Raw genomic sequence first — 25,742 nt, 5'->3', positions numbered from 1 at the left:
CCAGCTGAGTTTTCTCTCCCCATTGAGTATAGCTTCCGAGTTGTCAGTTCTGATTTTTCAGAGGCTTTTGTGCTGAGGGGTGGGGGAAGGGCTTTATCCATTTCTGTGTCTCTTCACTCTTCCGCCTTAGCTGGTAGATAAAGCAGATGCTGGCTCCTTTCTTAATACCCCCACCCCATTAAGCAATGGACTTCCAGCATCCTGGGGGCTGACATGGATTATGGTTTTTTTTTTTTAATTCTAGGCTGAGTGTTGGTGGAAGGAATTCATTTTTAATTTTAATAGAAATTTTAAATTTAAATTTAATTTTTTAAAAGTGCATTCTTACTTCTTCTGTTCATGCTGAAACCTGTTAATGCTGAATCAGGGAATGTTTCCTCCTCGACATATATTTGTTCTCTTCTCTCAATCCCCCAATCCAGTGTGCAAAGCGTGTCACGTCATACTTAAAGAAGACTCAAGGCTGTAATTGCTGCCAAAGATGCTTCAACAAAGTACTGAGTAAAGGGTCTGAATACTTATGCCAATGTGTTATTTCATTTTTTTTTCTTTTTAATAAATTTGCAGACATTTCTAAAATTCTGTTTTCACTTTGTCATAATGGGGTACTAAGTATAGATTAATGGGAAAAAATGAATTTCAACAACTGTAGAATGAGGCTGCAGCACAACAAAATCGACAAAAGTGAAGGGAAAGTAAAAAAAGGAAGTGTGGGTGTATGTTTTATTCAACACACACACACACACTATATCTATCTGCCTGTCTATCATCCATTATCTCTCATCTTCTTTCTAATCTGCCTCCCGCCATCCCTAACAGCCTACCCAACTACCTCGTGTTCCTTGCTGTTAATTGTTATGCTAGCTCTCCAGATGAATTGTTTACAAGCATATTTCAACCTAAAGATACATGAAATCAGTGTGAGCTCCATTTAGCACTGTGCCACTGCATGCAACTTGGATTATGTTCTCTTGGGTTCATCAGCCAATAGAGTTGTCAAAGAGAACATGACAAGCTATGGGACTATTAATGCCTCTCTCTGCATTTCTTTGCACGCCCCCAAAATGGAAGATTTTTGAAATGGTTAAAGTACGTTTTCTTATATATGATAGTTGCGTATATGCAGGTCATCTGAACACAAAATACTAATTTTTACATTAATATGCCCATGCCAGTGACAAACTATGAACATGACATGAAAAGAGCACAGTCAGTCTTTTCCTTTTCCAATTTATAGGAAATATTGTTCAGCAAGAATGCACTTCCTTTTTAAAGCATAGGTTTTGAAGCCATGGTTTCTCTTTATGTAGGTCTAGGCTACTTGCCATGATACTTAATTATACATTCATGCTTGCTAGAATCATTGAAAAGCAGGATTCAGATGTCGGCATTGGTATGTAATTTAATAACTACATATGCAACTTTGCTCCAAGGTGTGGCTTTTGGATGGCTTGATTGCAGTAGTGTGATCTTCATGCAAGTTGTGCCTCTCTGCATCAAATCCAACATGATCTTGCTTTTGGTTTTACCTTTGTATTTTGATTTTATAGATGTTATTAAGTGAATTCCTAGCCTTGATTTTTAGGATACTATACAGGTTTATGGTTTCTTACCTGACATTAGTACAGGTAGTACTCAACTTATAACAGTTCATTTAGTGATCAGTCAAAGTTACAACAGCACTGAAAAAAGTGACCTTATGATCATTTTTCATACTGACTGTTGCAGCATCCCCATGGTCACACGATCAAAATTCAGATGCTTGGCAACTGGTTCATATTTATGACAATTGTAGATGGGGTGGGATGCAAATATTTTTACTACCAGTTCTGTGGGTGTGGCCAGGTGACTGGGTGGGCATGGCTTCTTTTTTTGTAGCAAACACCCCCCCCGCGCACTCCATTTTTTGCCTTTCTGGGCCTCAGGGAAACCTCCTGAGAGCAAAAACGCGCCCCCCCGGGAGGCTTCTCTGAGGCTCAGGAAGGCAAACAAAAGGAGCGCAGGGGGGCCGCACAGCACCCTCCCAGTGCGCCCCTTTTTGCCTCCTGGACCTCATGGAAGCCTCCTGGGTGAAGCAGTAAGACAGTGAGGGGGATCCTGGCACAGCTGATCATTGGAACAGCTGATTGTCAGGAGGAGAAAAAAAGAAAAGAAATACCGGTTTGGCAGAACCATTAGCTGTTTTTTCACTACCGATTCGGCCGAACGGTAGCACTGGATTGTAGTGTCTGGGATCATGTGATCACATTTTGCAACCTTTGAACAAGCGAAGTCAATGGGGAAGTCAGATTCACTTAACAACCACTTTACTGACTTAACAACTGCAGTGATTCACTTAACAATTAAGGCAAGAAAAGTCATAAAATGGGGCAAAATTGCTTAAGAAATGTTTCATTTAGCAATATAAATTATGGACTTAATTGTGGGAGTAACTTGAGTACTACCTGTATATCAGATTCTGAGGGGGAGGGCTATAGATAGAAAGCAACATGCAGAAATGTGATAGTATTCATTAAAACTTATGTTTGCTAAGAAACTTAGCTTATTGATAATTTATGAGAAACAGTCTCGGCATGAGATTAAGAGGGGCTTAACCTTTCTTAACCTTACAGTGGATATAAAAAGTTTACACAATACTGTTAAAATACAGGTTTTTGAAATATTAAAAAAAAATCAGACCAAGATTTCAGATTTTTTTGCATATTTAATATAACATATAAGCTGTACAGTTAATTGAAAAACAAACGAAAATTGTTTAGGGGAAAGAATAATAATAAAAAAAACCTGCAATAATGTGGTTAAGTGTGCACATCCTTTTATAAGTAGGGAAGTGGCCGTTGATTCAGAATTAACCAATCACATTCAAACTGATGTTAAATAGTAGTAACACACAATGTGATTCTGATCAAGCCCATATAAAGTTCAGCTGTTCTAAAGATTTTTCTGACATTTACTCAGTTGACTCTTATATCAAAAGGCATCGTCTGCAAAGAGCTAACAAAGCATGAATGGGAATCTCACTGTTGGAAGGTATCAGTCAGGATAAGGATACAAAAAATCCAAAGGCATTGAATATACCATGGAACACAGTGAAGACAGCCATCAAGAAATGGAAAAAATTACATTACCAAGAACTGGATATCCCTCCAAAATTGATAAAAAAAAGAAAAAGAAAACTGATCCAAGAGGCTGCCAAGCAGCTTAGAGCAATATGGTGATGGTAGGTAGCATTATGCTTTGGGAATTTTTTTCTTCAGCTGGAATTAGGGCTTTAGTCAGGGTATGAACTTGTTCTAAATATCAGTCAGTTTTGACAGAAAGCTTTCAAGGCCTCTGCTAAAATGCTGAAGATGAAGAGGAATTTCCCTTTTTAGGAGACAGCGACCCAAGGCATACCTCCTAATCAACAAAAGAATGGCTTCACCAGAAGAATATCAAAGTTTTGGAATGGCCTACCCAGAGCCTGGACCTGAATCCAATTGAAAATCTGTGGGGTGACCTGAAGAGGGCTGTGCTCAGGAGTTGCCCTGCAATCTGACAGATTTGGAGGGCTTTTGCAAGGAAGAATAGGCAAATATTCCCAAGACAAGATGTACCATGCTAATAGGCTCCCACCCCAAAAGACTGAATGTTGTCATAAAATCAAAAGGCGCTTCAGCAAAATATTACTTTAAGGGTGTTGCGTACTATTTATTGTATGTTTTTATTGTTATTTCCCCCCTAAAAAGATGTTAGTTTGTGTTCAATACTTTCCAATAAAGGTGGAAAAAAATCTGAAGTGATCTATCTTGGTCTGATTTTTTTTTACATCTCAAAAACTTGGCATTTTAACCGAGGTGTGTAGATGTTATATCCACTGCATATCCTCTAGATCAGGGGTTTCCAACCTTGGCAACTTTAAGACTTGTGGACTTCAACTCCCAGAATTCCTCAGCCAGTTTTGGACTGATGCAGCATCCCCACAGTCATGAGAGGCAAGGCGAGGCGATGCATGCCTCAATGTGAGTGATGTTGAGTTGGCCACACCCAGCCAGTCACATGACCACCAAGCCATGTCCACCCAATCACATGACCACCAAGCCACACCCACCAACTAAGCTACACCCACAGAACCAGTTGTTAAAAATTTGAATCCCACCACTGTTGGAGACCCCTGCTCTAGATCACAGGTCCCCAATACCCGGTCCATGGACCAGCACTGGTCCGCAGCATGCCAGAAACTGGGCCGTGCAAACCACGCCCCCTCTGGTCTGTGGAAAAACCTGTCTCCACAGAACTAGTCCCTGGTGTCCAAAAGGTTAGGGACACTTTATCCTTAGATTTCCAGCTAGGATGGCTAACTGTTTTTGAGTTGTAACATCAATACTCTGATTGACAGAGATGCCCCCAAATTATATTTTTATTTCCTTAATCATACACACATCCCTCCAAAACCAGTGTCCAAACTCTATTAGTTTTCTTGACAGGAATCATCCTGGTATTAGGTGACCTCCAACAGCAATTCCATGTTTAAAGAGGAGCTGTTTTGTATATAGATAATTTTGTGTTGGAAAAATTAATTAAAATTAATTGCCTGTTGATCTGGACAGAATAGATCATAGATCATGTGGTTAATTTGTGAACAGATATGTGTTAGTTGCATAAAACTAAAGATACTACTGATTTATTAAGTAGTAGTTGCATTGGTAGTATTTATTGTTGCTTTACAATAAGAAGAATCCTTGTTGATAAGAATTCTTTGAACTGATATAACGTTAGTTTATTTCTTCATTTTGGAAGCAGATGAAATGATCATGGATTTTGACTTAAAGATTCCTAGATATGTGTTGCAGTAAAAGGACAAAAGGCATTTATTTTGAGAGCTTTATTTGTTGCTTTGATGAGAAAAGGGAAGGCAACCAATTAAGTCTGTCATTTCAGCTTGGTTGATTGCAGGAAATTGAGGGCTTTTTGCAAATAAATTGCTCATCATCTACAAGAAAAAAAAGATTGTGTTAACTTTTATGTTTGGAATACATTTAGCACATAATTGTCATGATATAATTTACATGTTTCATTTAAAAGGTTTGTCTATGCTGTATGAGATTGTGATATATACTGTATGTGTATATATATGTGTGTGTGTATGTATGTATGTATGTATGTATGTATGTATGTATGTATGTTATTCAGCTTTGTTCGGGTATTTTCCCACGTCATTATAGTTGCGCTTTTAAAGTTGTAGCAACGTTTCGGCAGAATCTCATCTGCCATCATCAGGCTTCTGTATTGTGTTCGTCTGTGAGTCAGACTTTTACAACTGTAAAATGAGATTCTGCCGAAACGTTGCTACAACTTTAAAAGCGCAACTATAATGACGTGGGAAAATACCCGAACAAAGCTGAATAACATGTAAGTACCCGTGAAAGAAAACACACACACACACACACACACACACACACACACACACACATTTATACACACACACACACACACACACACACACACACAAATTAGTACCATTAATAGATATAAAAATATGCTCTCCAAAATTTTGTCACTCTCAAAGACGGTTCTTCCCAGGACTCACTTCTGCATTGTCACACTCATACCACAGAGTGATGCCACAAAACTCCCCTCCAGTGAAGGGTTGCCTAAATGGTAAGGATGAATATAAGGATGAAAAGGCACTGCCCTAGGATACCAAAGCTTAGGGGGCAGCAATGCCAGCCAGCCTGCTGAATCATTCTAAACAATCAGATCTTCACATTGGTGGGAAGTGGTGCTATCAATTAATGTCAGCTAAGTACCATGTGCTCTTGATGCAGCACTGCCCTCCAGCAACCCTGCTGTCCAAATTAGTTACTCTTTTGCTAGTGCCAGTCCCCAGTTCGGCTTCCCTCCGTGGTGCAGAGGTTTACTTCCTTACAGAGAGGAAAGGTGAGCCAGCTGCAGCATTTGCTCCTTCAGATATGGAGTACAAAGCATGCTTAACTCTCCTGGGATGGGGAAATCAAGACCTATTCAGGAAAATTCTTTTTTGACAAGCAATCACAAGGAGCCTCAAGAAGAAGTGAAAAAGAAAAAGAATTTGCATACTTAAATACCAGTTGGGACAAAGGGGTTAGAAATGGAAGATTACAGTAAGTCTAACCAGTGGGGAAGAAAAGAAATACCCTCACTCACTTTTGCATGACTGGCTTAACAACTCTATATAACAGGAGGTAAACAGGAAACTGACTCAGCATAGGCAGGCTAAAGACCAGGAGTAGTTCACAAGTTACAAGTCCAGCATAAGGCCCCACACTAGAAAAGTTGGGGAGAGGATTCTCCGCCAGGTAGCATAAATTAATATCCTGGTTTTTTTGCATGGTGAAATAGTCCTTATCCTACCCTACAATTTAATGGACCTTTTGCCATATTCTGGCTAACCTTAAAAACTGGGCAATTTTTGACTTAATTGCAATCTTTGCCCTAAAAAGTCTGGCTCTCAACTACTCCCTACCTCAATTACTGCTTCACATAGACTGATAATGGCATTTATACCACCTTCGTATGATCACGTAAGCAGAGAATAGAGCAGGGCTGTCAAACTCCTAGACCATAGGCCGGATATGTCACGTGCTGGCCACGCCCATGCCCAGTTTAGCAAAGGGGTAAAAAAGTGACTGAGTTTGACACTCCTGGAATAGAGGGATGCCCTACTTCCATCTTAATTCTCCTACTCAGAATCCTATTCCTGAGGCAATTAAAGGGAGATCATAGATAGTACATAGATAGAGAGTACATAGCACATAGATAGTCAAGATTTCAGTCTGTCTGTCTCATGAACCCACTAAGGGACAATCCCAGTAGTTCCATGGAAAGCACAGTGTGGTATTTTGAATAGAGTAGTTGCTTATTTAGTAGCATATAAAGGGAGAGGGGCGTTCCTAGACCAATGAATCGCCAAAGATGATGAAGAATCTATGAATTTTGGTGGTTATTGCTATTGGTGACAAAAAAAAGGTGTGAGATGGATTCCTTATCTGTGGAAATGCAGCTATGAGTTTCTGCTACCAACAGCAGGATTTGGCCCTGAATATTGAATACAGTCCTCATGTTTCAGCTTCACCATTCACTGGAAATAGAGAAGATTGCCTCGATTGGGGTTGTTTTGAAAGAGTGTGGGTGCTATGGTAAAAGGGCTTCTGAACATTGCTTGGTCTTTACCAGAAGTTTGCTCATCTACCTGTTCTTTTCTCTATGTGGTCTGGCAGAACACAGTATAGTTCACATAAAAAGACCCAAAACAGTGGGGAATGGATGATACAGAAAGCTGTAAAAGCCATTTGTATTGTTATACTACCTAATTGTGCCATTTTCAGATAAATGCGGGGGGACGGGGACTGCAGAATCCAAGGGGTGCTGGAGTTCCCATCCATCCAGAGGAAACTTGGCAGCCGTGGTAACACAGTAGTTAGAATGCAGTACTGCAGGCTCCTTCTGCTGACTGCCAGTAATTTGGCAGTTTGAATCTCACCAGACTCAAGGTTGATTCCGCCTTCCATCCTTCCGAGGTCAGTAAAATGACTCAGATTGTTGGGGGCAATAGGCTGAGTCTGTAAATAACTTAGAGAGGGTTGTAAAGCACTGTGAAGTGATATATAAGTTATAAGCTATTCCTATTTCTACAGCACTTTTTTCCCTAGCAAGAATTGAGCCTATAGATTGTTGGCTCAGCTTGACTTTGTAAGCCCCACGCCTTGGAAGATACCAATAGGAGCTTTCCTTGGGGATCAATTGTGCTAATTTCTGGATTTGTTCTTCCCTTCTCTTTATTTGTGTGTGTGCTGTGTCCAGATACCTCTTGACTCCTGAAGGTAGCCAGAATTTGGTCTTGGGCACCTGTGTCTGTAAGTCTCAAGGTATTGTTAGGTACGGTGCCTATTTACTGTGCTTCTAGTTTCTTATGAGAGTTCTTAAGGTAGCTGTCGGCAAGGAAGCACTCCTGTTGTGTATAAATTGTTTCTCTCTGATTATCAGACCTTCTGTTTATGAGCTCTGATGATCCACAACATGTGGGCAGAAGCTCTCTTATCTAACTGATAAGCTCTGTGGAACTTATGGATGCCAGAAGAGCATCTGCAATTCTGCTGTAAGGTGTCTGCTGTTCCTTAATCTCTTAAACTTGCAGATAGGAAATGCAGGATTATTTCTGTAATGGATCAGATTTTTATTATATTTCTTTACCCTCCTTCTGGAAATAATATACATCAGGACTTATCTCTTTCTTGTATACAAGAAAATAATAGTAGAGAATCCCTAAGTACATCCAGAGAACATTTTTCATGCTACTAAGAAATATATCCCAATCCCCCTGTAATATAAATCCCTTTGTATAAACTAGAATTGGGAAATCGGGGCCTCCAAATCAAAGAGGGGAGTGTCTGCTTGCAATTATTCACTGATTCTCTTTTTCTTCCCAGCTGTAATCTGCTGCTTCCTTGTGAATTCTGACACCATTTAAAAAAAGTCTGTCAATATTGCCTCTAAAAAGTTGCTGTCTTAAGACTCTTACATCATGTTTTTGAAGAACCTAATTATAGAGGGCTTGTCAGGAGATAACTGGGTTTGCATACTGATGTAAAATGGAAATGTTTGGTTTATATTTAGCTTATATTTGTTAACAGACCTGGAAGTGTTTCCTACCTGGAGTGTTTCATTATTTAACTTTCCAGTGAATAACATGGCTGAAAAATGTATGAATATATTCTTGGTTTTTGGCCAAATAGATATTACATAAATGTGAAGTTGAGGGGAATTGAACTATTGTGGAAGCATGCAGTAATTTTTGTAGATGTACACATAGTCCTCAACTTACGACCACAATTGAGTTCAAAATTTCTGTTGCTAAGTGAGACATTTGTTAAGTGATTTTCCCCATTTTTTTTCTTGCCATAGTTGTGTGAATCACTGCAGTTGTTAAGTTAGTGACATGGTTGTTAAGTGAATTTGGCTTCCCCATTGACTTTGCTTGTCAGAAAGTTGCACAAATTGATCACATGACTGTGAAACATTGAAACTGTCATAAATATGAACCAGTTGCCAAGCGTCCAAATTTTTATCATGTGACTATGATGCCACAGTGGTCGTAAGTGTAAAAAATAGTCATAAGTCACTTTTTTCAGTGCCATTGTAAACAATCACTAAATGAACTGTTGTAAGGGCTACCTGTATTTATTCTTGCCATAAGTAATTTACCCCCCTATTTATGAAACTCACCTTCCCCATTTATATTGTCTTTTTAAGTAGTAAAATTGATGAACAGATTTTTTATATTTTAAAAGTTCACACCATGATATTAAAAATACTGAGTGGTTCATTTATCGCAGTGTTGGGATTCAAATTTTTTTACTACCGGTTCTGTGGGCGTGGCTTAGTAGGCATGGCCGGGGAAGGATACTGCAAAATCCTCATTCCCTCCCCACCCCACTAACCTGCTTTCCAGCTCCATTCTCCTGTGCAGGGCAACCAAAGAAGACCCAGCTGATGAGCTGGGACTCAATGGGAGGCAGAGAATAGATGGGGGCAGGGCCAGTCAGAGGTGGGATTGGCCAGTTCTTCGAATTACCCAAAATTTCCACTACCGGTTCTCCAGAACTGGTCAGAACCTGCTGAATGCCACCTCTGATTTATCGGTACTAAATCATGTAGGATTGAAAATTCAATATCTACTTAGTGTGACCACAAAAGAAGATTACTCTGAGTCTAAAAGCAAGATTGCAAATGCATCCTTTGCTTTTAAAACTAGATACCGTAATAACTTCTTTGATAGAGAGACAAGCTGGCTGAATGGGACACCATATTAAAATGGTCCTCCTTTCAGCTTTTCCTAAAACTATTATTTATTCAGCAGTGCTTATATACAACCCTCATCCTAGTGGACTCTGGGTGGCAAAAAACTTGTGAAAATAATAAAACAAAGCAAGGAAAATAATTGCAGCTATTATAGTAATAATAAATCAATAGGTTAATAAAATAGCCAGATCCGCTCTCAATATCTGACTGCTTGTGCAACCAACCATAATACAATCATATAATAAAATGATCAAGTCATAGTCACATAATTCTGGTCTAACAATCAGTTTGGAATAATGGCTTGCAGAAATAGATTTCATCATCTCTCTGTGAAATGCAAAAATTGCAAGAGCCACATAATTTCATGGTGACAAGTTTCCAAAGAATGGGGCTGCTTACTCACTTATGTCCCTTGAAGGAGAAATCTTTACAGGCCTTCTCTGCGTGTCTGAGCCAAGAGGGAAGATTTTGTTCTAGTTAGGCATTGTTTGATGTAGGGTCTAGGACAACTCAGCGTAGCCAAATTGTGTGGCCAACTCACCATGGCCCAAAAAATGATGAATAGAATAGTTTAAAAAAGGAGGTAAATGGAGGAACAAAATGAAATGTGAATGACAGAAATTACAATATTATTTTAAATACTTAAATCGAATTGTTGAATTGTCTTGCAGCAAATTGTCCAATGTCCAATGAGTTGGCCAGGGTGCGTTGACCTTGCTGAGTTGGCTACAGCAAGTTGTCCCATTCTACCTGAGGTATCCTGATGTTGTGTCAAATATGATAGCCCTTTGATTTAAGCCTGGTAACTGCATCAATAATGAACACAACAACATTAGCAGGGTTATCCCACCAATAGCCACATATTTTGTATCAGTTGCAGCATCCAAATTGTCTTGAAAGAGAACTATTTCCTCATACATTACATTATAGTAAGTAACTGAGTGGTAATCAAGGTTGGATTTACTTTGGTGGGCATCCTGATCCAGGTAGGATTGTAACTGGTGTGTCAGCCAAAACTGCGTGAAGGCTCTCTGTTCATGTTTTTTCCACCTGCTGTTGAAGTAGGTGCCATGGGTTCAGAAAGATCCACAAACCAACATTTTCAGGAGGAGCGTACACCCACCAGAGCAATGTTTTAAGAAAATGCCTCCAACCTAAGATGACTTACAGAATCTCCTGTTCTCCAAACCTTCCTCTCTGCTATAATCTGTGCTTCTCTCTCAGAAATGCGCTGGCAGATGGGGGAGCAAGTCCGAGGTCTTGACTCTCAGGCAGAGAGTCGGCAACAGTTGCTCCAAGATGTGGCTGACTTCCTGCGCCGGAAGGCTGAAGTGGAACAAGAATATTCCAGAGGATTGGAGAAATTGTCTGAACGTTTCTCGGCTAAGATACGTGGCTCCAAGGAGCATCAGAATTTCAGGTTAGAGTCTTTAGATTCTTCAGGGGGAGGGGTGAACAGATGTTGAGAAGGAACTTCCTCAGAGACAACTTGAGGGTGGTGATTGTGGGAAGAAGTTGAGAAAAAAAAAAGGTTAGAGACATTATTGAATGGTAAATGTCAAGAGTTTGACCGTTGGAGCTTTCCTGGCCAGGTCTTTACTGGAGTCTGTTTTGTGCAGTGCAGTGGTGATTTTATATATACTTTATTATATCTAAGAGACATTGCAGCAAGTAACTATACAGGAAGAAGTGCAAAGTTCATGAGTTGGTAACCAGTAATCCTGAGCTTGGAGGCAGCCGTTGTTGGAATGTTTCTTATTAGCTCAGTTTCCTCTCAGTGTGCTTAGGTTCATGCCATCATGCCTCATCCCCCCGCCCTTCTTCTTTTTGTTAGAAAACTGATTAATCTTTCCCAGCCTTCCAATCTCTTGGGAGAGCTAGAGATATGGGATGCACTCCCTCTCATAATCCCTTTGACCTTTTACACATTCTTCAGTCAATACCTCAGTTCAGTTTTAGTGGAGCATGTTTCATAACCTGTGAATCAGTTTCATACTACTGTGATAGAAGACTCCTGGGGTTGACTTTTTTCAATCAGGTAATGTGGACCGTCTGGTTAGAAATATTTAATAAAGAAAAATGAACGTACAACAACATTGACATATATTTTATGTAACGGCATATGAAAGCCATGATTGATTTTAAAAATCCTACAAAAAAAAATATCCCTGGATATTTGAAAGGTAACAGTCAGGAGTACAGGTTGAAGCAGATGTGATGCTTGACATGTGTGAGCCATGAGCTTATAACTAAGTGCAGACTAAATATAGAATAAAACATTGATTAATACTTTAACATAATTATAATTGATTGGAATATTATAATATAGAAGATAATATAGATGAAGTATTTCCAAATGCAAAGGCCCAGAGTATATAATAATATTATATAATATAATCTGTATTCATAATATATAATAATATAATAATATAATCTGTATTCATTTGCCTATTGTACGCAAAAAAGGCTACACTCAGCTGGCCCTTCTCTCCTAGTAAGGCAATGGCCATTTCCAAAATCTTACTGAGAAAACCGCAGGGGCTTATTTCACCCTGCTTGGTTCTCATGGATGGTGACCTCCTCTGAGAAATTAAGCAGAATGTATGAATTATATCCATGAGATACCTTTTCTTAAAAGCAATTTTGATATTGCTTACGAAGGCCAGATTTTGCTTACTTTTTATTTTTAAAAAAATATTTCTGGAGGTGGCCAGAGTGGAGAAAACAACTAATGGGATGGCACATGAAGGGAAGATGGGTTGCTGATGGAAGGTGGGATGGCGGGGGTTAAGTCTGACTATATCAGGATGGTTGATGACATCATCTGCACCTAACTTTATGTGACCCTAGATTATATTCAGCAATTTATCCTGGAGGATATAAATGCTTTTTGTTATAACTAGGTTGAAAGCCAGTTTGGTCTAGTAGTTGGCCTTGGGCCAGTCACTTTCCCTCATCTCTAGAAAGCAGGGAATGGCAAACCACTTCTGAAAATCTTGCTAAGAAAACTGCTGGGACTGGTCCAGGAAATCTCCTAGAATCAGACACAATTGAATAGAAGGGGAAAAATGACTAGGTTATCTGACCAGCAATACTTAGTTTGATGCACCAGTGCAGTGTCAGCACACGAACAGCAGCTCTCCTCCTTATAAGGAAAAAATATGTAGAGTTCTGCTAATTGATTTGAACATGGGAATTGAACAGCAGGAAGAGTGAAAAATGCCTAAATCTTGTTACTACATTTAGTAACAATTATCAGCCATGTTTGATTTTTTTTTTATGCATGCAGTACTTTCATCTATGGTGCAAATGGGTGAAACACAACATAGCGGTCATGTTAGGCTATAATCAAGTTGTGATCATTGTTGTCAGGTCCAAATGGCTTAGGAACAGTCACAGTTGGCACACTAAATGTGGTTGTGCAAACAAACTCCTTGCCACTGTTACAACCATGGAGAGGCAGGTTTGGATCCGCCCCACCCCCCACCCCTGCACACCTCCTCTTTCAGAGTTAGTACAACCTGATCTAGAACAGGCTAACCACAATTCCAGAGCTCAACTACTTCCTGACAGTTTTTCCATCTTGAGGGTGCTGGCAGTTAATTTTAGACAGTTGACCTTCATCCAGCATATTACCAGACTTGGCCAAGACCAGTTTCAAGTACTCACTACTTCCTTGGTGTTAAATGGTGGAGAACAATAGACCTAACATACCACAAATAAGGAAGAGAGATAAAAGATGATAAAAGCAGTCAGTGGTGGGATTCAAATTTTTTTCACCCTGGTTCTGTGGGCATGGCTTGATGGGCGTGGCAGGGGAAGGATACTGTACAATCTCCAGTCAGAGGTGGTATATGCCGGTTCTCCGAACTACTCAAATTTCCGCTACTGGTTCTCCAGAACTGGTCAGAACCTGCTGAATACCACTTCTGGATAAAAGCTAAGAATGCAAATACTAAGTGTGTTATTCCTGCAGTCAAAGATTAAAGGGCTTCCTTCTTTACATGCAGGAAGGACCAGAATCTCCCTTCACCTTTGAACTGCTGGTATACAATCCTTAATCAGACACGGCAGGCAAGCCGGGATCATGGAGCACTGAGTGAAATCTACACAGGGCATTTGGTGCTTCGGTTGGTGCACATCAGCGAGGATGTGGGGCGATTGGCCCGGAAAGTAAGTGCTTTGGAGCGAGATCAAGGTGGATTCCATCCTCAGGTCACCTTGATATGTCTATCAAAGTTAGACTTGTACAGAGCCGTAGGCTTGAACAAAGGCCTCTTCTTTGTAGCTCATACTGTCCCTTGGCCTTGTTCCTGCTGGAATCTCTCTCTGCACTCAGCCAGTTATTATGCCTGATTGAACAAGGGAAAATGGACAAAAATAAGAGTTTTTATGATTCTCTAGCATTTGTGTCAGAATATTTTCCCTAGTCTTTTCCTGATCAGTTCAGAGGTTGGCTACTGTTTCTGTGACTGTTAAGTAATCATGGGAAATGTCTTCTCAGATCCAGTGTCTTACCTGGCAGAGCAGTGCTTGGTGACCTGGAACATGGTTGTGAAGGACCAGCACCAAACGTGATGGGTGTTGTGTATGGAGTGGCATGCCACTATGAAGGATGGGCTCAAATATTATACTCTGAGCCCAATGTGCTATTTCTATTCAGTATTTCCTTGTGATCTCTGTGCAGCCCCATTCTACTCATCATTCCCTCCGAGTTTTGTATCTTGCTCCCCAAAGGTTCGAAGTCATGCACAATAATTTTCAAGTTTTTATTTGGAGTTACTGCCTTTTAGATCCTGATCTGGAAACAATGCGCTCACAAATTCAGCCTTTTGCAAGCCTTCCCTTTGTCAATGGTCACAACTCTGGATTATTTAAGTCTTACCTACAGGCAGAGAAGTAGAATATGGTACAACCATATTCAGTAGATGAACATTTGCCATTTAAAAAGTATAAGGTGGTTCAGCACTTGACTCCCTGTAAAAGAACATTATAATTGAGAACTCTCAAAGAGAAGAAAATTGATTGGCCAGGCCCAAATGTTCCCACAAAGTGTTAACTGTAGCATAAAAGAGACAAACCCATCAGATAACCTGTCCTCTTACAGGATTCAGGTATTGCTATCTGAAATCTTAGGTTGATCCAGTGGGATTGTTAAGAAGGCATTAGGCCTGCTAGGTAAATCAGGCCAGGAAACCGATTTGTGTCACCCTACATTATATTCAACAATTTATCCTGGAGGTTACACATGTTTTTGCAAGAAATACTAGAATTCTACTTTACAGATACAGGCTGTGAAAACTGAGAACCAGTTTGATGTAGTGGTTAAGTCATTAGCCTCGAAACTGGGAGACTGTGAGTTCCACTCCCACCTGAGGTTCAAAGCCAGCTGAGTGACTTTGGGCCAGTTACTCTCTCTCAGACCTAAGAAGTAGGAAGTAGCAAACCACTTCCAAAATCTTGACAAGAAAACTGCAGGGACTTGTGCAGGTAGTCACAGGAAGTCAAAAATCAACTTGAAGGCACACATACGACTATACTGTGCTTTTCTAAGGAATGAATAACTTGATGTGAACACTAAGCTAGTATGTCGCCCTTCTTTTTCTTTTTCACACTGTAAGGAGGACATTGGACATTTCACCTTCTATTGGCAATAAATCACAGTTCTCTGAGCACAAGGAGCATGCAAAACAAAGGTTTGGTGGTTTTTTGTGTGTGTGAGATAAGTTATTTTTAACACATCGTAACACAAGAAATCATGTTTCGCTATTACATTTGAATTTGCTTGCTAGGATGGTCTGTAGTTTTATGCAATGAGAGTCTGAATTGGCTGGCCTGGCCTTTATATATATATATATATATATATATATATATATATATATATATATATATATATATATATATATATATATATATATATATATATATATATATATATTTAAAGCATGTGTAGGCTGCTTATGCAAATCCTTTGTGTCATTGGAGGGAAGCCAAGAACTGCCTGAGCATTTGAAGCCCTCTTCTTTGGTCACTGAAATCCTTGTTAACCAATTGCCATGTTTATGATTATTCACAAGCATTGCTTGCTGGATTGCAACTATATTTCCATAACAGTAAGGATTAAATATTTGTTTTCTTAAAAATTACAGCTGAGATTCTCAGCCTGCTGCAATAACAATGCCTCTGTTTTTCCCTATAATTGAGTAGGCTATGTGCAGCCCAGGATGCCCTATCTTAATCTGTCTTCCCTTTTCCTCCCTGGTCAGAGCAAAGAGATGGAACAACAGATGCAGGATGAGCTCCTGAAGGCAATTTCAGAGTTGCAGATGGTAAGTGGGGAAGAAAGGGTCCCTATCCTGCAGTTGTCATCTCATTTAGTCTCTAACAAGATAGGACAAATGCCAATAATATAATGACTCGGTCATTGTGCAGCAGTAGACATAGAAGAATCTTTGTGTTTATTCTAAGACTGAGATGCCCCTTTTCCCAGACTATGTATTTAGGATGGAAGGGGCCATTGAGGCCATCAAGTCCAGCCCTTTGCTCAGAGCAGAAATCCAGATTAAAGTATTCCTGACAGATGGCTGTCTAGTGTTGGCTTGAACAATAGTAGTAATGAGGAGCCCAGCACCTCTCTAGGCAACTGATGTTGCTGTCCAAGTGTTCAGGAAGGATTTTCTGATAATTTAGCTGGAAAATCAGTCTTCCTGAAATTTAAACCCATAATTTCATATTCTGTTTTCTGGAATGAGAAAGTACAAGCCTGGCCTCCTCCTTTGTGGCATCCTTTCATACATTTGAAGAGTGTTGTTTTTCTCCACCTTCCCTTGTTTTTTTCTGGGGACTAAAATCCCCAACCTCCTTAATTCTTTCTTCCCAATGCTTCTTTCTAGTCCTCAATCATCTTGATTGCCTTTCTTTGAGATGATTTCAATTTTTATGAATCCTCCTTTATTTGTGGTGCCCCAAAATGGATACAATAGTTGAATGGGGTCAGATGAAACCAGAATTCAGTACAGCTGAATAGTTACTTCTCATGATTTGAAAAGTATACTTCTGAAGAGGTAATCTAAAACCATTTTTGCCTTTTTTTGTAGCCACATTTTATTGCTGGCTCAAATTCCACTTATTTATTCCTCTAAAGTTATGATTAAGATTTGTCTTTCTTTCTTAACAAAACTCAGGAAATTCGAGCTGAACTTGGCTTTTGTCTATTTGCAGGCTATGAAATCATACCAGACGTATCGCATTGATTGCCTGAATGCCGAGGCGAAACTGCGTGAGGCTGAACGGCAAGAGGAGAAGCGCAGTGGCGGAAAGCATTCAGATCCTAGTGGATCCCCGGGTGGGGCTGGACTTGACAAAACTCCCCGTCGCACTTCACTTCGAAAGGTGGAGCGCCTGCTGGAAAAGGTAGCTAGAAGATGGGGGGTGGGAGTGTTGGAAATCTTGATCATAGAGACTGGGGGTCTTTTGATAAAGATGCTAGTATTATTCACTGAATATTCTAGGACTTACATTGGAGAAAATAAGTTTGGTCTAAAGCTGTGGGGCTATCAACCTGCTGTTCACACAGCATGCTTAACTGGATCAGGACAAAAGTCATTTGCGTAACATAAACTTGTATACTCGTAGGTTTTTTTGGCTTGTTTGTGGCTCAGTATATTGGGTGAATATAATGCAGAAATGCAGAAATGTGAATGTGGCTCATAAATCCTAATCTTCCCATTTTGAGCTGGAAAGGTTTGGGGAAGAGGGATCTTCAGTGTATTTGTTCCTTTTCATTCCATCGTCAGATTTAGGAGGAGGGGTAGGGAGCAAGAGATGATCAGATGCTTCTTTTCAAAGGTGCGCCAGAGAATCTCCCCACACAAGGGGGAAAGTTTTGAGAGATCACAGATTGGCTGACAGTTGAGGCCAACCAAAACCTATGACTATTTATTATCTTGCAACGATTTGAGCCAGTAAATTCAGGCCACAAACCACTTCCTTTTCTTTTGGTCCTTTTTTCTGCTGCTGGTGGGCCGATATGAAACTTTTGTGACCTTGGTGGAGGCAGGTTGGTTCCATCTGACAAGGCTGTTTCTAGACAATAAAACCGATAGCAATTGTCTTTAAGGAACACTAGCATAGATTGCAAGTCTCCCCTACTAAACACACTGTTGTTCCAACATTCACATAAATCCATTAATCATTTTAGAATGACAGTGCAAACTGAGCTCACCCAGATATTACTGCCTATTGAGTTTGCCAGAATTCCCTTTATGCCCTTTAGAAATCTGGAAGAAAATTCTGTTTAAGTCTTAAGGATTCGTCTTCCTTGTAGTCATGAAGAATATATCAGTCTTAATGTCTTGCATCTAAATGAAGTTCATACTGCATATTTGCAGCTTTCATTCTTGAGCTGATGACAGATTGGCCTAGATCAGGGGTCCCCAAATGTGGCAACTTTAAGACTTGTGGACTTCAGTTGAAGTCCACAAGTCTTAAAGTTGCCAAGTTTGGAGACCTCTGGCCTAGATTATATTCCTTGAATCCATTTAGATAGCACGTACTGCCTTTAGTTCCTAAGTTCTATTGTAATTGTATGTTTTTAATTGTTATTTTCCCCCTAAAATATTTCAGTTTGTTTTTCAGATGAGTTGTATGGCTTATATGTTGTATGTAGAAAAAATTTTCTTAGTCTGATTTTTTTTATGTCTCAAAATTTGCCATTTTAACAATGAAACAATGGAATTTCTGGGGTAGTGCAAGGCAGGCTGGGTGTTTGCACTGCTCCTACTCACAGAGGAAATAGGATACAGGTATTCCTCAACTTACAACTGGTTGCTTAACGATCACTTGAAGTTATGTTGGATTTTTTAAAAGCTACTTATGACCTGTCCTTAAAGTTACGACTCTCTTCCAAGGTCATGGGACTGCATTTCAAGCATTTGGCATCTGCTTTGCATTTACAACTGGTTGGGGTATCCTGCAGTCATGTAAAATCAGCAAAAAATGGCAAAAAACACTAATTGGATATATTGGATTTGCTTAACAATCGCAGTGTCTCTATTATGGTCATAATACAAACATAAAATCAAGTCCAGTTATCTGGTGCCTTGATGCAATGCCTTACGGTCAAAATTTTAGGCACCATTGTGATTGTAGGTCAAACTGTATGAACTACATATAGTAGATCTGGAACCCCAGCATGATACTTATGATACTCTGCCCACCTTTTTTCAATCATTTTATTCAATCTCCTTACTAAATGACAACTACAGTGCCTCTGGTTTATCATCAATATTTCAAATATATCCACCAGTTTAAAAATGGTCAGGGAAGATCACCTGCAGTAGAACTTTACTCTGAACCCATCAGAATTTTCTGGTTATAGGAAAGTTATGGGAGTGTAGAATGCTAGTGGGGGAAGTATCCTCAAGTGGATTAATGAGAAGGAAAAAATAGTTAGCTGTCACTTCCCAGCTGCCTGCTGAATAAAAGGTTACTGCACAGCGCCTTCTTCAGCGATTTTCTTCAGTGATTTCAGAGATGATCTTCCTTCTTGCTCAGTGATTTATCATACAATGTCTGTTGAAATCAGGCTAGGAAGGAGGCGGTTTCCTTTATCAGTAACGGTTGCCATTATTTATCAGGAAAAAAGATGTTTGCATTGGAAAAGTACTAAGCGGAGGGAAGTGGAGGGAAATAGGAAGGACAGCCTGGAATTTTAACCTAGCAATTTCTTGATCTTCACAGAGACAGTCTAAATTCTTGGAAAGCAAGCTGAAATGTGCCAAGGCTCGGAATGATTACTTGTTGAATCTACATACTGCTAACTCTGCCATGAGCAACTATTATGTACGCGATGTTGCCGACCTGCTAGATGTGAGTCAATTCTTTCCACGCGCATCATAGGGGTTAGCACTAAAATGTCAAATGCCAAGGCTTTGGTGGCCTGTATGGATTCCTTTTGCCACTGTTGATGTCCATGTATATATCAGAATGTATACTGGTCTTCTTCCAGTGTAATTTCATGGCTTGTCTAAGGTAGCCTGTGACCTTCTGAATGGTGGGAATGTCGAAATTGCTCATAGGTTTCATGCACTCTCTCCACAGAACTATAGTTCCAAAAAAATTTTTGGAGAAGGAGAAGAGTATGCATCAGTATTAAAACTGGATCAAGTCCATGTGACCTGGATACCTTTTAAAATTCCCAGTCCCTGGTCTGTGGCCTGATGCTGGCCTGCAGCCCATTGGAAACCAGGGTACGCAAGTGGCAGGCGAGCCTGCACACAGTTTTGTCCAAGCGATGCGCACGCACCTGAAACTATCCCTTCTTCCTCCCATCACCATTGCTGCCGCCGGTCTGTAGAGCCGGAAAGGTTGGGGAGCACTATTTTAAAAGATAGTATGGAGAAGTTAGCTTGTTTCGTTAACTCTTGAATCGGGGGTTGTTGTTGTTGTTGTTTGGAAAAGGCAGTGCCCGCCATATTTCAACAGCTATTTTAATGGGGGCATTCTCCATATGAAAATGAACATAAGTTTAGCCCTCACAGATGAAAATTGAAAGCTTGAAAAAGATACTGGGGTAATTTCTGCTAACCAACTGAAATAAGGTTATCATATCTTGGTTATAAAATTTTAGATGATTATTAGGTGACAAAACAAAGAGGGTTTTCCATAGCTTTTTGCTGCACTAGAATTATTTCAATTATTGTCCTAATTGAAATATAAATTTCTGGTACGAAGTTTCAAGGGCATTCTACTTGGCTGTCCTTTTTCCTGTGGTCCTAAACCATGAAATATTATAAATTTCTAATTTTACAATCACAAAATTCCAAATCCTGCAGAATTTCTTTCCTTTCTTGCAGCATCTATTGCACAGTTTATCATGGGTATATTTCTACACTGTTATCAACTTCATAATTTGACCTGCATTTGTAGCAGATGGTCATTTGCATGCCATAGAAAAGATGCACCAACAACAAAAGTTGTGCTGCCATTGGAAAAGATAATGGGGACTGGTCAACTGTGGTGCCTAATGACGACCAGGCTGATCTGATAACTAAAGATACCTTTATCATATGATTCCAGTGTTTTGATCTTGGTTTCCACATGTCGCTGGGCAAAGTTCTGAGGACCTACCTAGCTGCAGAGTCACGGGCCCAAGCATCTTGGCAACAGGGCCTGTGCGCCATTGAAGGGGCAGTTGATGCTTTGGATCCATTGGGAGATAAGTCCAGGATGATGGAGGCCAACCCTGCAGCCTATTGCCCTCCTCTGTCCTTTGACTACCAGCCTCATGAAGGTGATGAGGTGAGAGGATTCCTGGCTTTTTCTACATTTTTTGCTTTCTGCTCAGGCTGGCCCTTATTCTTTCTTTTCTGTAATTTTTCTGTCTTCAGGTATCCGAAGTCCGGGCTGAAGGTCCACTGAGAAATGAACTCATTTCCCGTTTCCAGCACATCCAGTCCCGCCTCAATTCCATCACCCTGGAGACAGATGAAGTAGGTACCTGTAGAGAGTGGAGTGCAACTGAGGGGGGGATGGGCAGGGATTGATTTCGGTTTCAAAAATCAATTTCATTAATTTTAGGAACTGCAAAGGAGAAGTGCTGGGGTGCGGGAAATTCTAGCACTTCTTCCTGCCACTGATTGTCCTGCAGATGCCTTTTCCCATTCCCTTAGTGCCAGAGCAGGATTCCTGGGATTCATCAGAATGTATTCCTGAGCTCTTACGAAGACCTTTCTGCTGTCTGAGGAAGTCTCTTGGTACAGAAATTTCTGTTTTCCTTCACAGGTCAACAAGACCCTGAAGGCCACCCTGCAAAGCCTGATAGATCTTTTGACAGCAGAAGAACCCGAGGCACTTGATGCCTTTCAAGGCTGTCAGTCTACAGAGTCACTCAAGTCCACAGGTTCTGATGCTGGTGGGAAGCAAGCATTAGCAAAACGCCGGGCCAACCAGCAGGATACGGAAAGCTTCTACATCATGGTAGAATCCTAGATACCAAAAGAATTAAACTTGATCACACTTAATATGCGGTCATAGAGATGAGGACACCATAACCTAATACATTTAGATAGTTATTTTTATTTAAATTAGTCTAGATTTCACTAGAATTTCTTTATGATAACTCACCCTCCTCCTATTTATATAACAGAACATTAGGTCACTTTTGCTATTGATAGGTCTCTTTTTATGATGATTTGTTTATGAAATCACTGATAGGATGTTATCCTGAACTAATCCTGGCTTCAGCATATTTCCGGCATCTTCAGAAATGTACTGAGCAAGACCTATTGCCAGAGGCCCTTCCTTCAGCCCCATTTTAGAAACACAGACAAAAAAAGATGGCTTTGGATTTTGTCTCCCAAAGTGGAGAAACACAAAATATAAATTTGCTGTAGAATGAGAATCTCTGACCTGATTAGGTATTATAGAGCCCCAGAATAAAATAGAAGATTGACTGGAGTGAACACCAGTTCAATAGTAGAATGCCTTCTAGTTTTGAAATTGGTGATTTAGCTCTTTCCAATTATTTAAGTAATCTTAAAAAAGTGACCGGGCCATTTTCTTGCATTCTAAATAGCTGGCTAGATGCAACAAGACTCTAAATAGAAAGATAAGTTCTGTTCCATTCAGTCTTTCTGGAATGGTTCCAGTTTGTTGAAAACTTCAGAATGTCTTGGATTTGATTAGTATATATAGGAACTTGGGCCACTCAGCCCAATCTCCTACTGTTATATTTAATGCTATCTCTTGCACAGAAATTCAAGGAATATCTCTCTGGACGAAGCATTCAAACAAAACTGCAAGCAAAGCATGACCAGATGAAGGAAGCGATAGAGAAAGGTGAGGTGTGAAGGAATAGACAATATCTGTACTCTCTGATTAGAAGTCTATTATTGGTATTTATTATATTTGTCCATCCACCCACCCATCTATCCATCTAGTATCTAAGGACTTGAGAAACACCTAATAACATCTCAAAGAATAAATCACTTTGTCATGCTTTCTCCAAGAATTAATAATTTTTCTCCTCAAAATTATGGGTTGCTGAAAAAGTTTGCCTTGGTACTCTTTTCAGATAATTTCTGATCCCAAGGTTCTCTATGGAAAAGGTCCACTGGAGAGTTGCATTCCCTTCTGTAATACTCTCTCTCTCTCTCTCTCTCCCTCTGTCCCTCTCTCTCACACACAAACACACACACACACACACACAGAGTATGTTTTGAATGCTGATAGCTCCTTGAGTGGCAAAATCTGTGATTCTCTCCTGTATGGCTTTTCTTGGTCATATTTACTTCATCAAATATAAGTTCTGTGCTTTATTGAAACTATTATGGTATACTTGTAAAAGAGGAAACAGACATCTTGCAATCTCCGGAACTAAAATTATATTTACTTACTAAGTTTTCATCAGCCTCTGCTGACATCATCAGAATATTAAGCTAACATTACAGAGATCTATGCCTTTATATATCATTAATCAATTTAGCTCTTGCATGCATAATTTAGCCCTTGCACGCCTATTACATGTGCAAGGGCTAAATTGATTAATAATATATAAAAGCATAGATCTCTGTAATGGTAGCTTAATACTCTGACGATATCAGCAGAGGCTGATGAAAGAGATGAAATTGGTTTGGTGAGTAGGATAAGAGCAGACAATTATATAAATGTATTCGAAATATATATTCATATCTGCATTAAATTAAGTACATATAGAATTCACTGTTAAAATGATATACTGTTTTTTTTCTTTTTCCCTTTGTTATATTTTTTACATTTTCTAAAAAAGCATCTACGTACTTTTCCCCCCTTTTGGGGGCATTATTTTACAATAAATTAAAAATAAATAAATAAAGGACAAGTGCTTGCCAATTGACCCTTCTTCTTGGAAAGCAGGGAAAGAAATTTTACAAGGTGATTGAATGGCTTTGCTGTCAATTTGTGCAACTTGGTTTCTGACCAAAACCATATTCTTGCTAAGCTTGGCCCCGGTGAGAAAGCAGTCTGCATCAGTGAGTTCATTCCAATGAGATTCTTACTGTAGAAGCAACAAGCTGAACAAACAACAAGCAACAAGCTCTCTGATTTTTATAATAAAACCACTAAGACTCCAAATTTAACTTCTTTGTCAACGTTTGTTCCTTCTTCTTGCTTTCCCAGGTGCTGCGGTGGATAGAGAATTAGCCAGGTAAAAAAGGAATCCTAGGATTAATGAAAATTGTAGATTCGGTTGTTGTTGGTGGTTCCCTTGTAAGAATTCCTCAGGCCTACTCTGCAATGGAGAATCCAAGCAGAACTCTGGGGAGGATCCATTCCAGTTTGGGATGGTGGGGGGGGAACGGGGCGCTCTGACATCTGCCTTGCTCCCCACACCACAAAAATGTTGGTTCCAGGCCACAGTCCCAGCGCATCCGGCGGTCCCGCCCTCCCTCGCGCTGTCATCACCAGCTCTTCGAGGGTGACCTACAGGCCTTCTTGGAGGTACCGGCTGCTGCCCTCAGCTGCTCCCCTCCTGCCCAGCTCCTAGTCTTGCTTTCTTGCCCTTTGCCTAGTGTGAATACTCTGCGCTGTTCTGGCCCAGCTTTTGCCTCTGGCTCTCCCCAATGGCTTTTGCTGCTCCCTTTGCTTGTAACATGTCTGCTCACTCTGTCTCTCCTGTCCCTGCTGCCCAAGGAGGCGGAGGCTGCAGGCACGGAAGCAGGTACAGGATTGGCGGTGGGAATCGGTAGCCTGACTTGGTGGGTGGGGAGGCCTGCCACCCTAAGGGGCATGGAAGGGTACTTAGGCTGCTTGTGTGATGTACTTTCGCATTTAAAAAAACACCATGATTCTGGGTGTTTCTGCACTCACTCACTTATATATATATTTATGTATGAGTGTGTCTGCAAGTATTTGTGGGATGATAAAGTGCTAACCTTGCATGTGGCATGCTTTGCAGAATATTTGGTACTGCATTTCTGTATGTAAGTGCGTATGTGTGCATGCAGTGCTACCTTGTTTGTAATTTTTGCACATGCACTATTCCATCTTTTAAAAAAAATTTTTACTTGTAACTGGGAGATCTTAATGTATTTTTGAGATAAGACATGAATGCATGTTTTATTATCCATTGTCTGATGGTCTTTTCCAATACATTAAAAGGCTGTTAAAAATTCAGTTCTTGTATAGGAAAGCTTTCAATTTGTGTCCCTGCTACTTTCTGGGAAGCGCTCGCTGCTTTTGCTGCTATGGTTGCAACATTATGATCCAAGAAATAGTGCGCTGGCATGAGCATCCATAGGGGCAAAGGGGCAGATAAGGCATGATGACATAATCACACAGATCTTGCAACACATGTGCTTGTTGACAACAAATGTCATTGCAGCATTTGCCATGTGTGTGTCATCATTTTGCTGTCATCATAACTTGTTGTGGACCCTGTGGATCACAGCCTGGAGTCCTTCGCTTCTTTTGAATTTTAAGCTGATAATATAGGGATGACCCTGGGGACCTGAGCCAAGTAAGTTGAACCCAAATTTCCTGCCTAACCAGCCAGTGACCAGGAGCTACACCCATAAATTAACAATAAAATAAAAGATTGATTACATTTAAAAAGAAATGATGCCTTTCCAGGTAAACGATGTGTGAAAAAAGATTCAGCAGAATTTGTTTTATAGCATTAGAATAAGGATATTAAAATACACTAATGCAATTGAGCTGAAAGCTTTTGGTTGCTTCAAATTTGTCCATAATTAAGCCAATTAATTCATTCTTTATAGGAATTTATTTGATAACTATAGGTAACAGATCCTAGCTAAGAAAAACCACTCGTTCCTTTTTGCCTTTTTGTTGGCAATGCCTATTCTAATCATTTGCCTGCTGTGATCTTTAATCTACAGATCATCAGAATTGTTTGATTCACATACCACCAATAGCTTATGCAC

General features: G+C 40.0%; 1 protein-coding gene across 1 annotated transcript in view; it reads left to right on the top strand.

Annotated features, from left to right (window-relative positions):
* ARHGAP4 (Rho GTPase activating protein 4) overlaps positions 1-25,742 on the top strand; it is a 46,397-nt gene that overhangs the window by 4,950 nt on the left and 15,705 nt on the right. Inside the window, exons 2-12 of the mRNA XM_026711464.2 lie at positions 11,044-11,239; positions 13,830-13,992; positions 16,086-16,148; positions 17,041-17,232; positions 19,561-19,689; positions 20,899-21,120; positions 21,210-21,311; positions 21,604-21,798; positions 22,575-22,659; positions 23,980-24,007; positions 24,213-24,300. Coding sequence (XP_026567249.2) covers positions 11,046-11,239; positions 13,830-13,992; positions 16,086-16,148; positions 17,041-17,232; positions 19,561-19,689; positions 20,899-21,120; positions 21,210-21,311; positions 21,604-21,798; positions 22,575-22,659; positions 23,980-24,007; positions 24,213-24,300 — 1,461 coding nt within the window. The 5' untranslated portion in view covers positions 11,044-11,045. The remainder of the gene's footprint in view (positions 1-11,043; positions 11,240-13,829; positions 13,993-16,085; positions 16,149-17,040; positions 17,233-19,560; positions 19,690-20,898; positions 21,121-21,209; positions 21,312-21,603; positions 21,799-22,574; positions 22,660-23,979; positions 24,008-24,212; positions 24,301-25,742) is intronic.

Source organism: Pseudonaja textilis, chromosome 2, assembly GCF_049901715.1.
Source record: "Pseudonaja textilis isolate UNSWEBS1 chromosome 2, rPseTex1.2, whole genome shotgun sequence".
Classification (NCBI taxonomy): domain Eukaryota; kingdom Metazoa; phylum Chordata; class Lepidosauria; order Squamata; family Elapidae; genus Pseudonaja; species Pseudonaja textilis.
The sequence above is the reverse complement of the archived record's forward strand: the minus strand, read 5'-3'. Positions and strand labels throughout refer to the sequence as shown.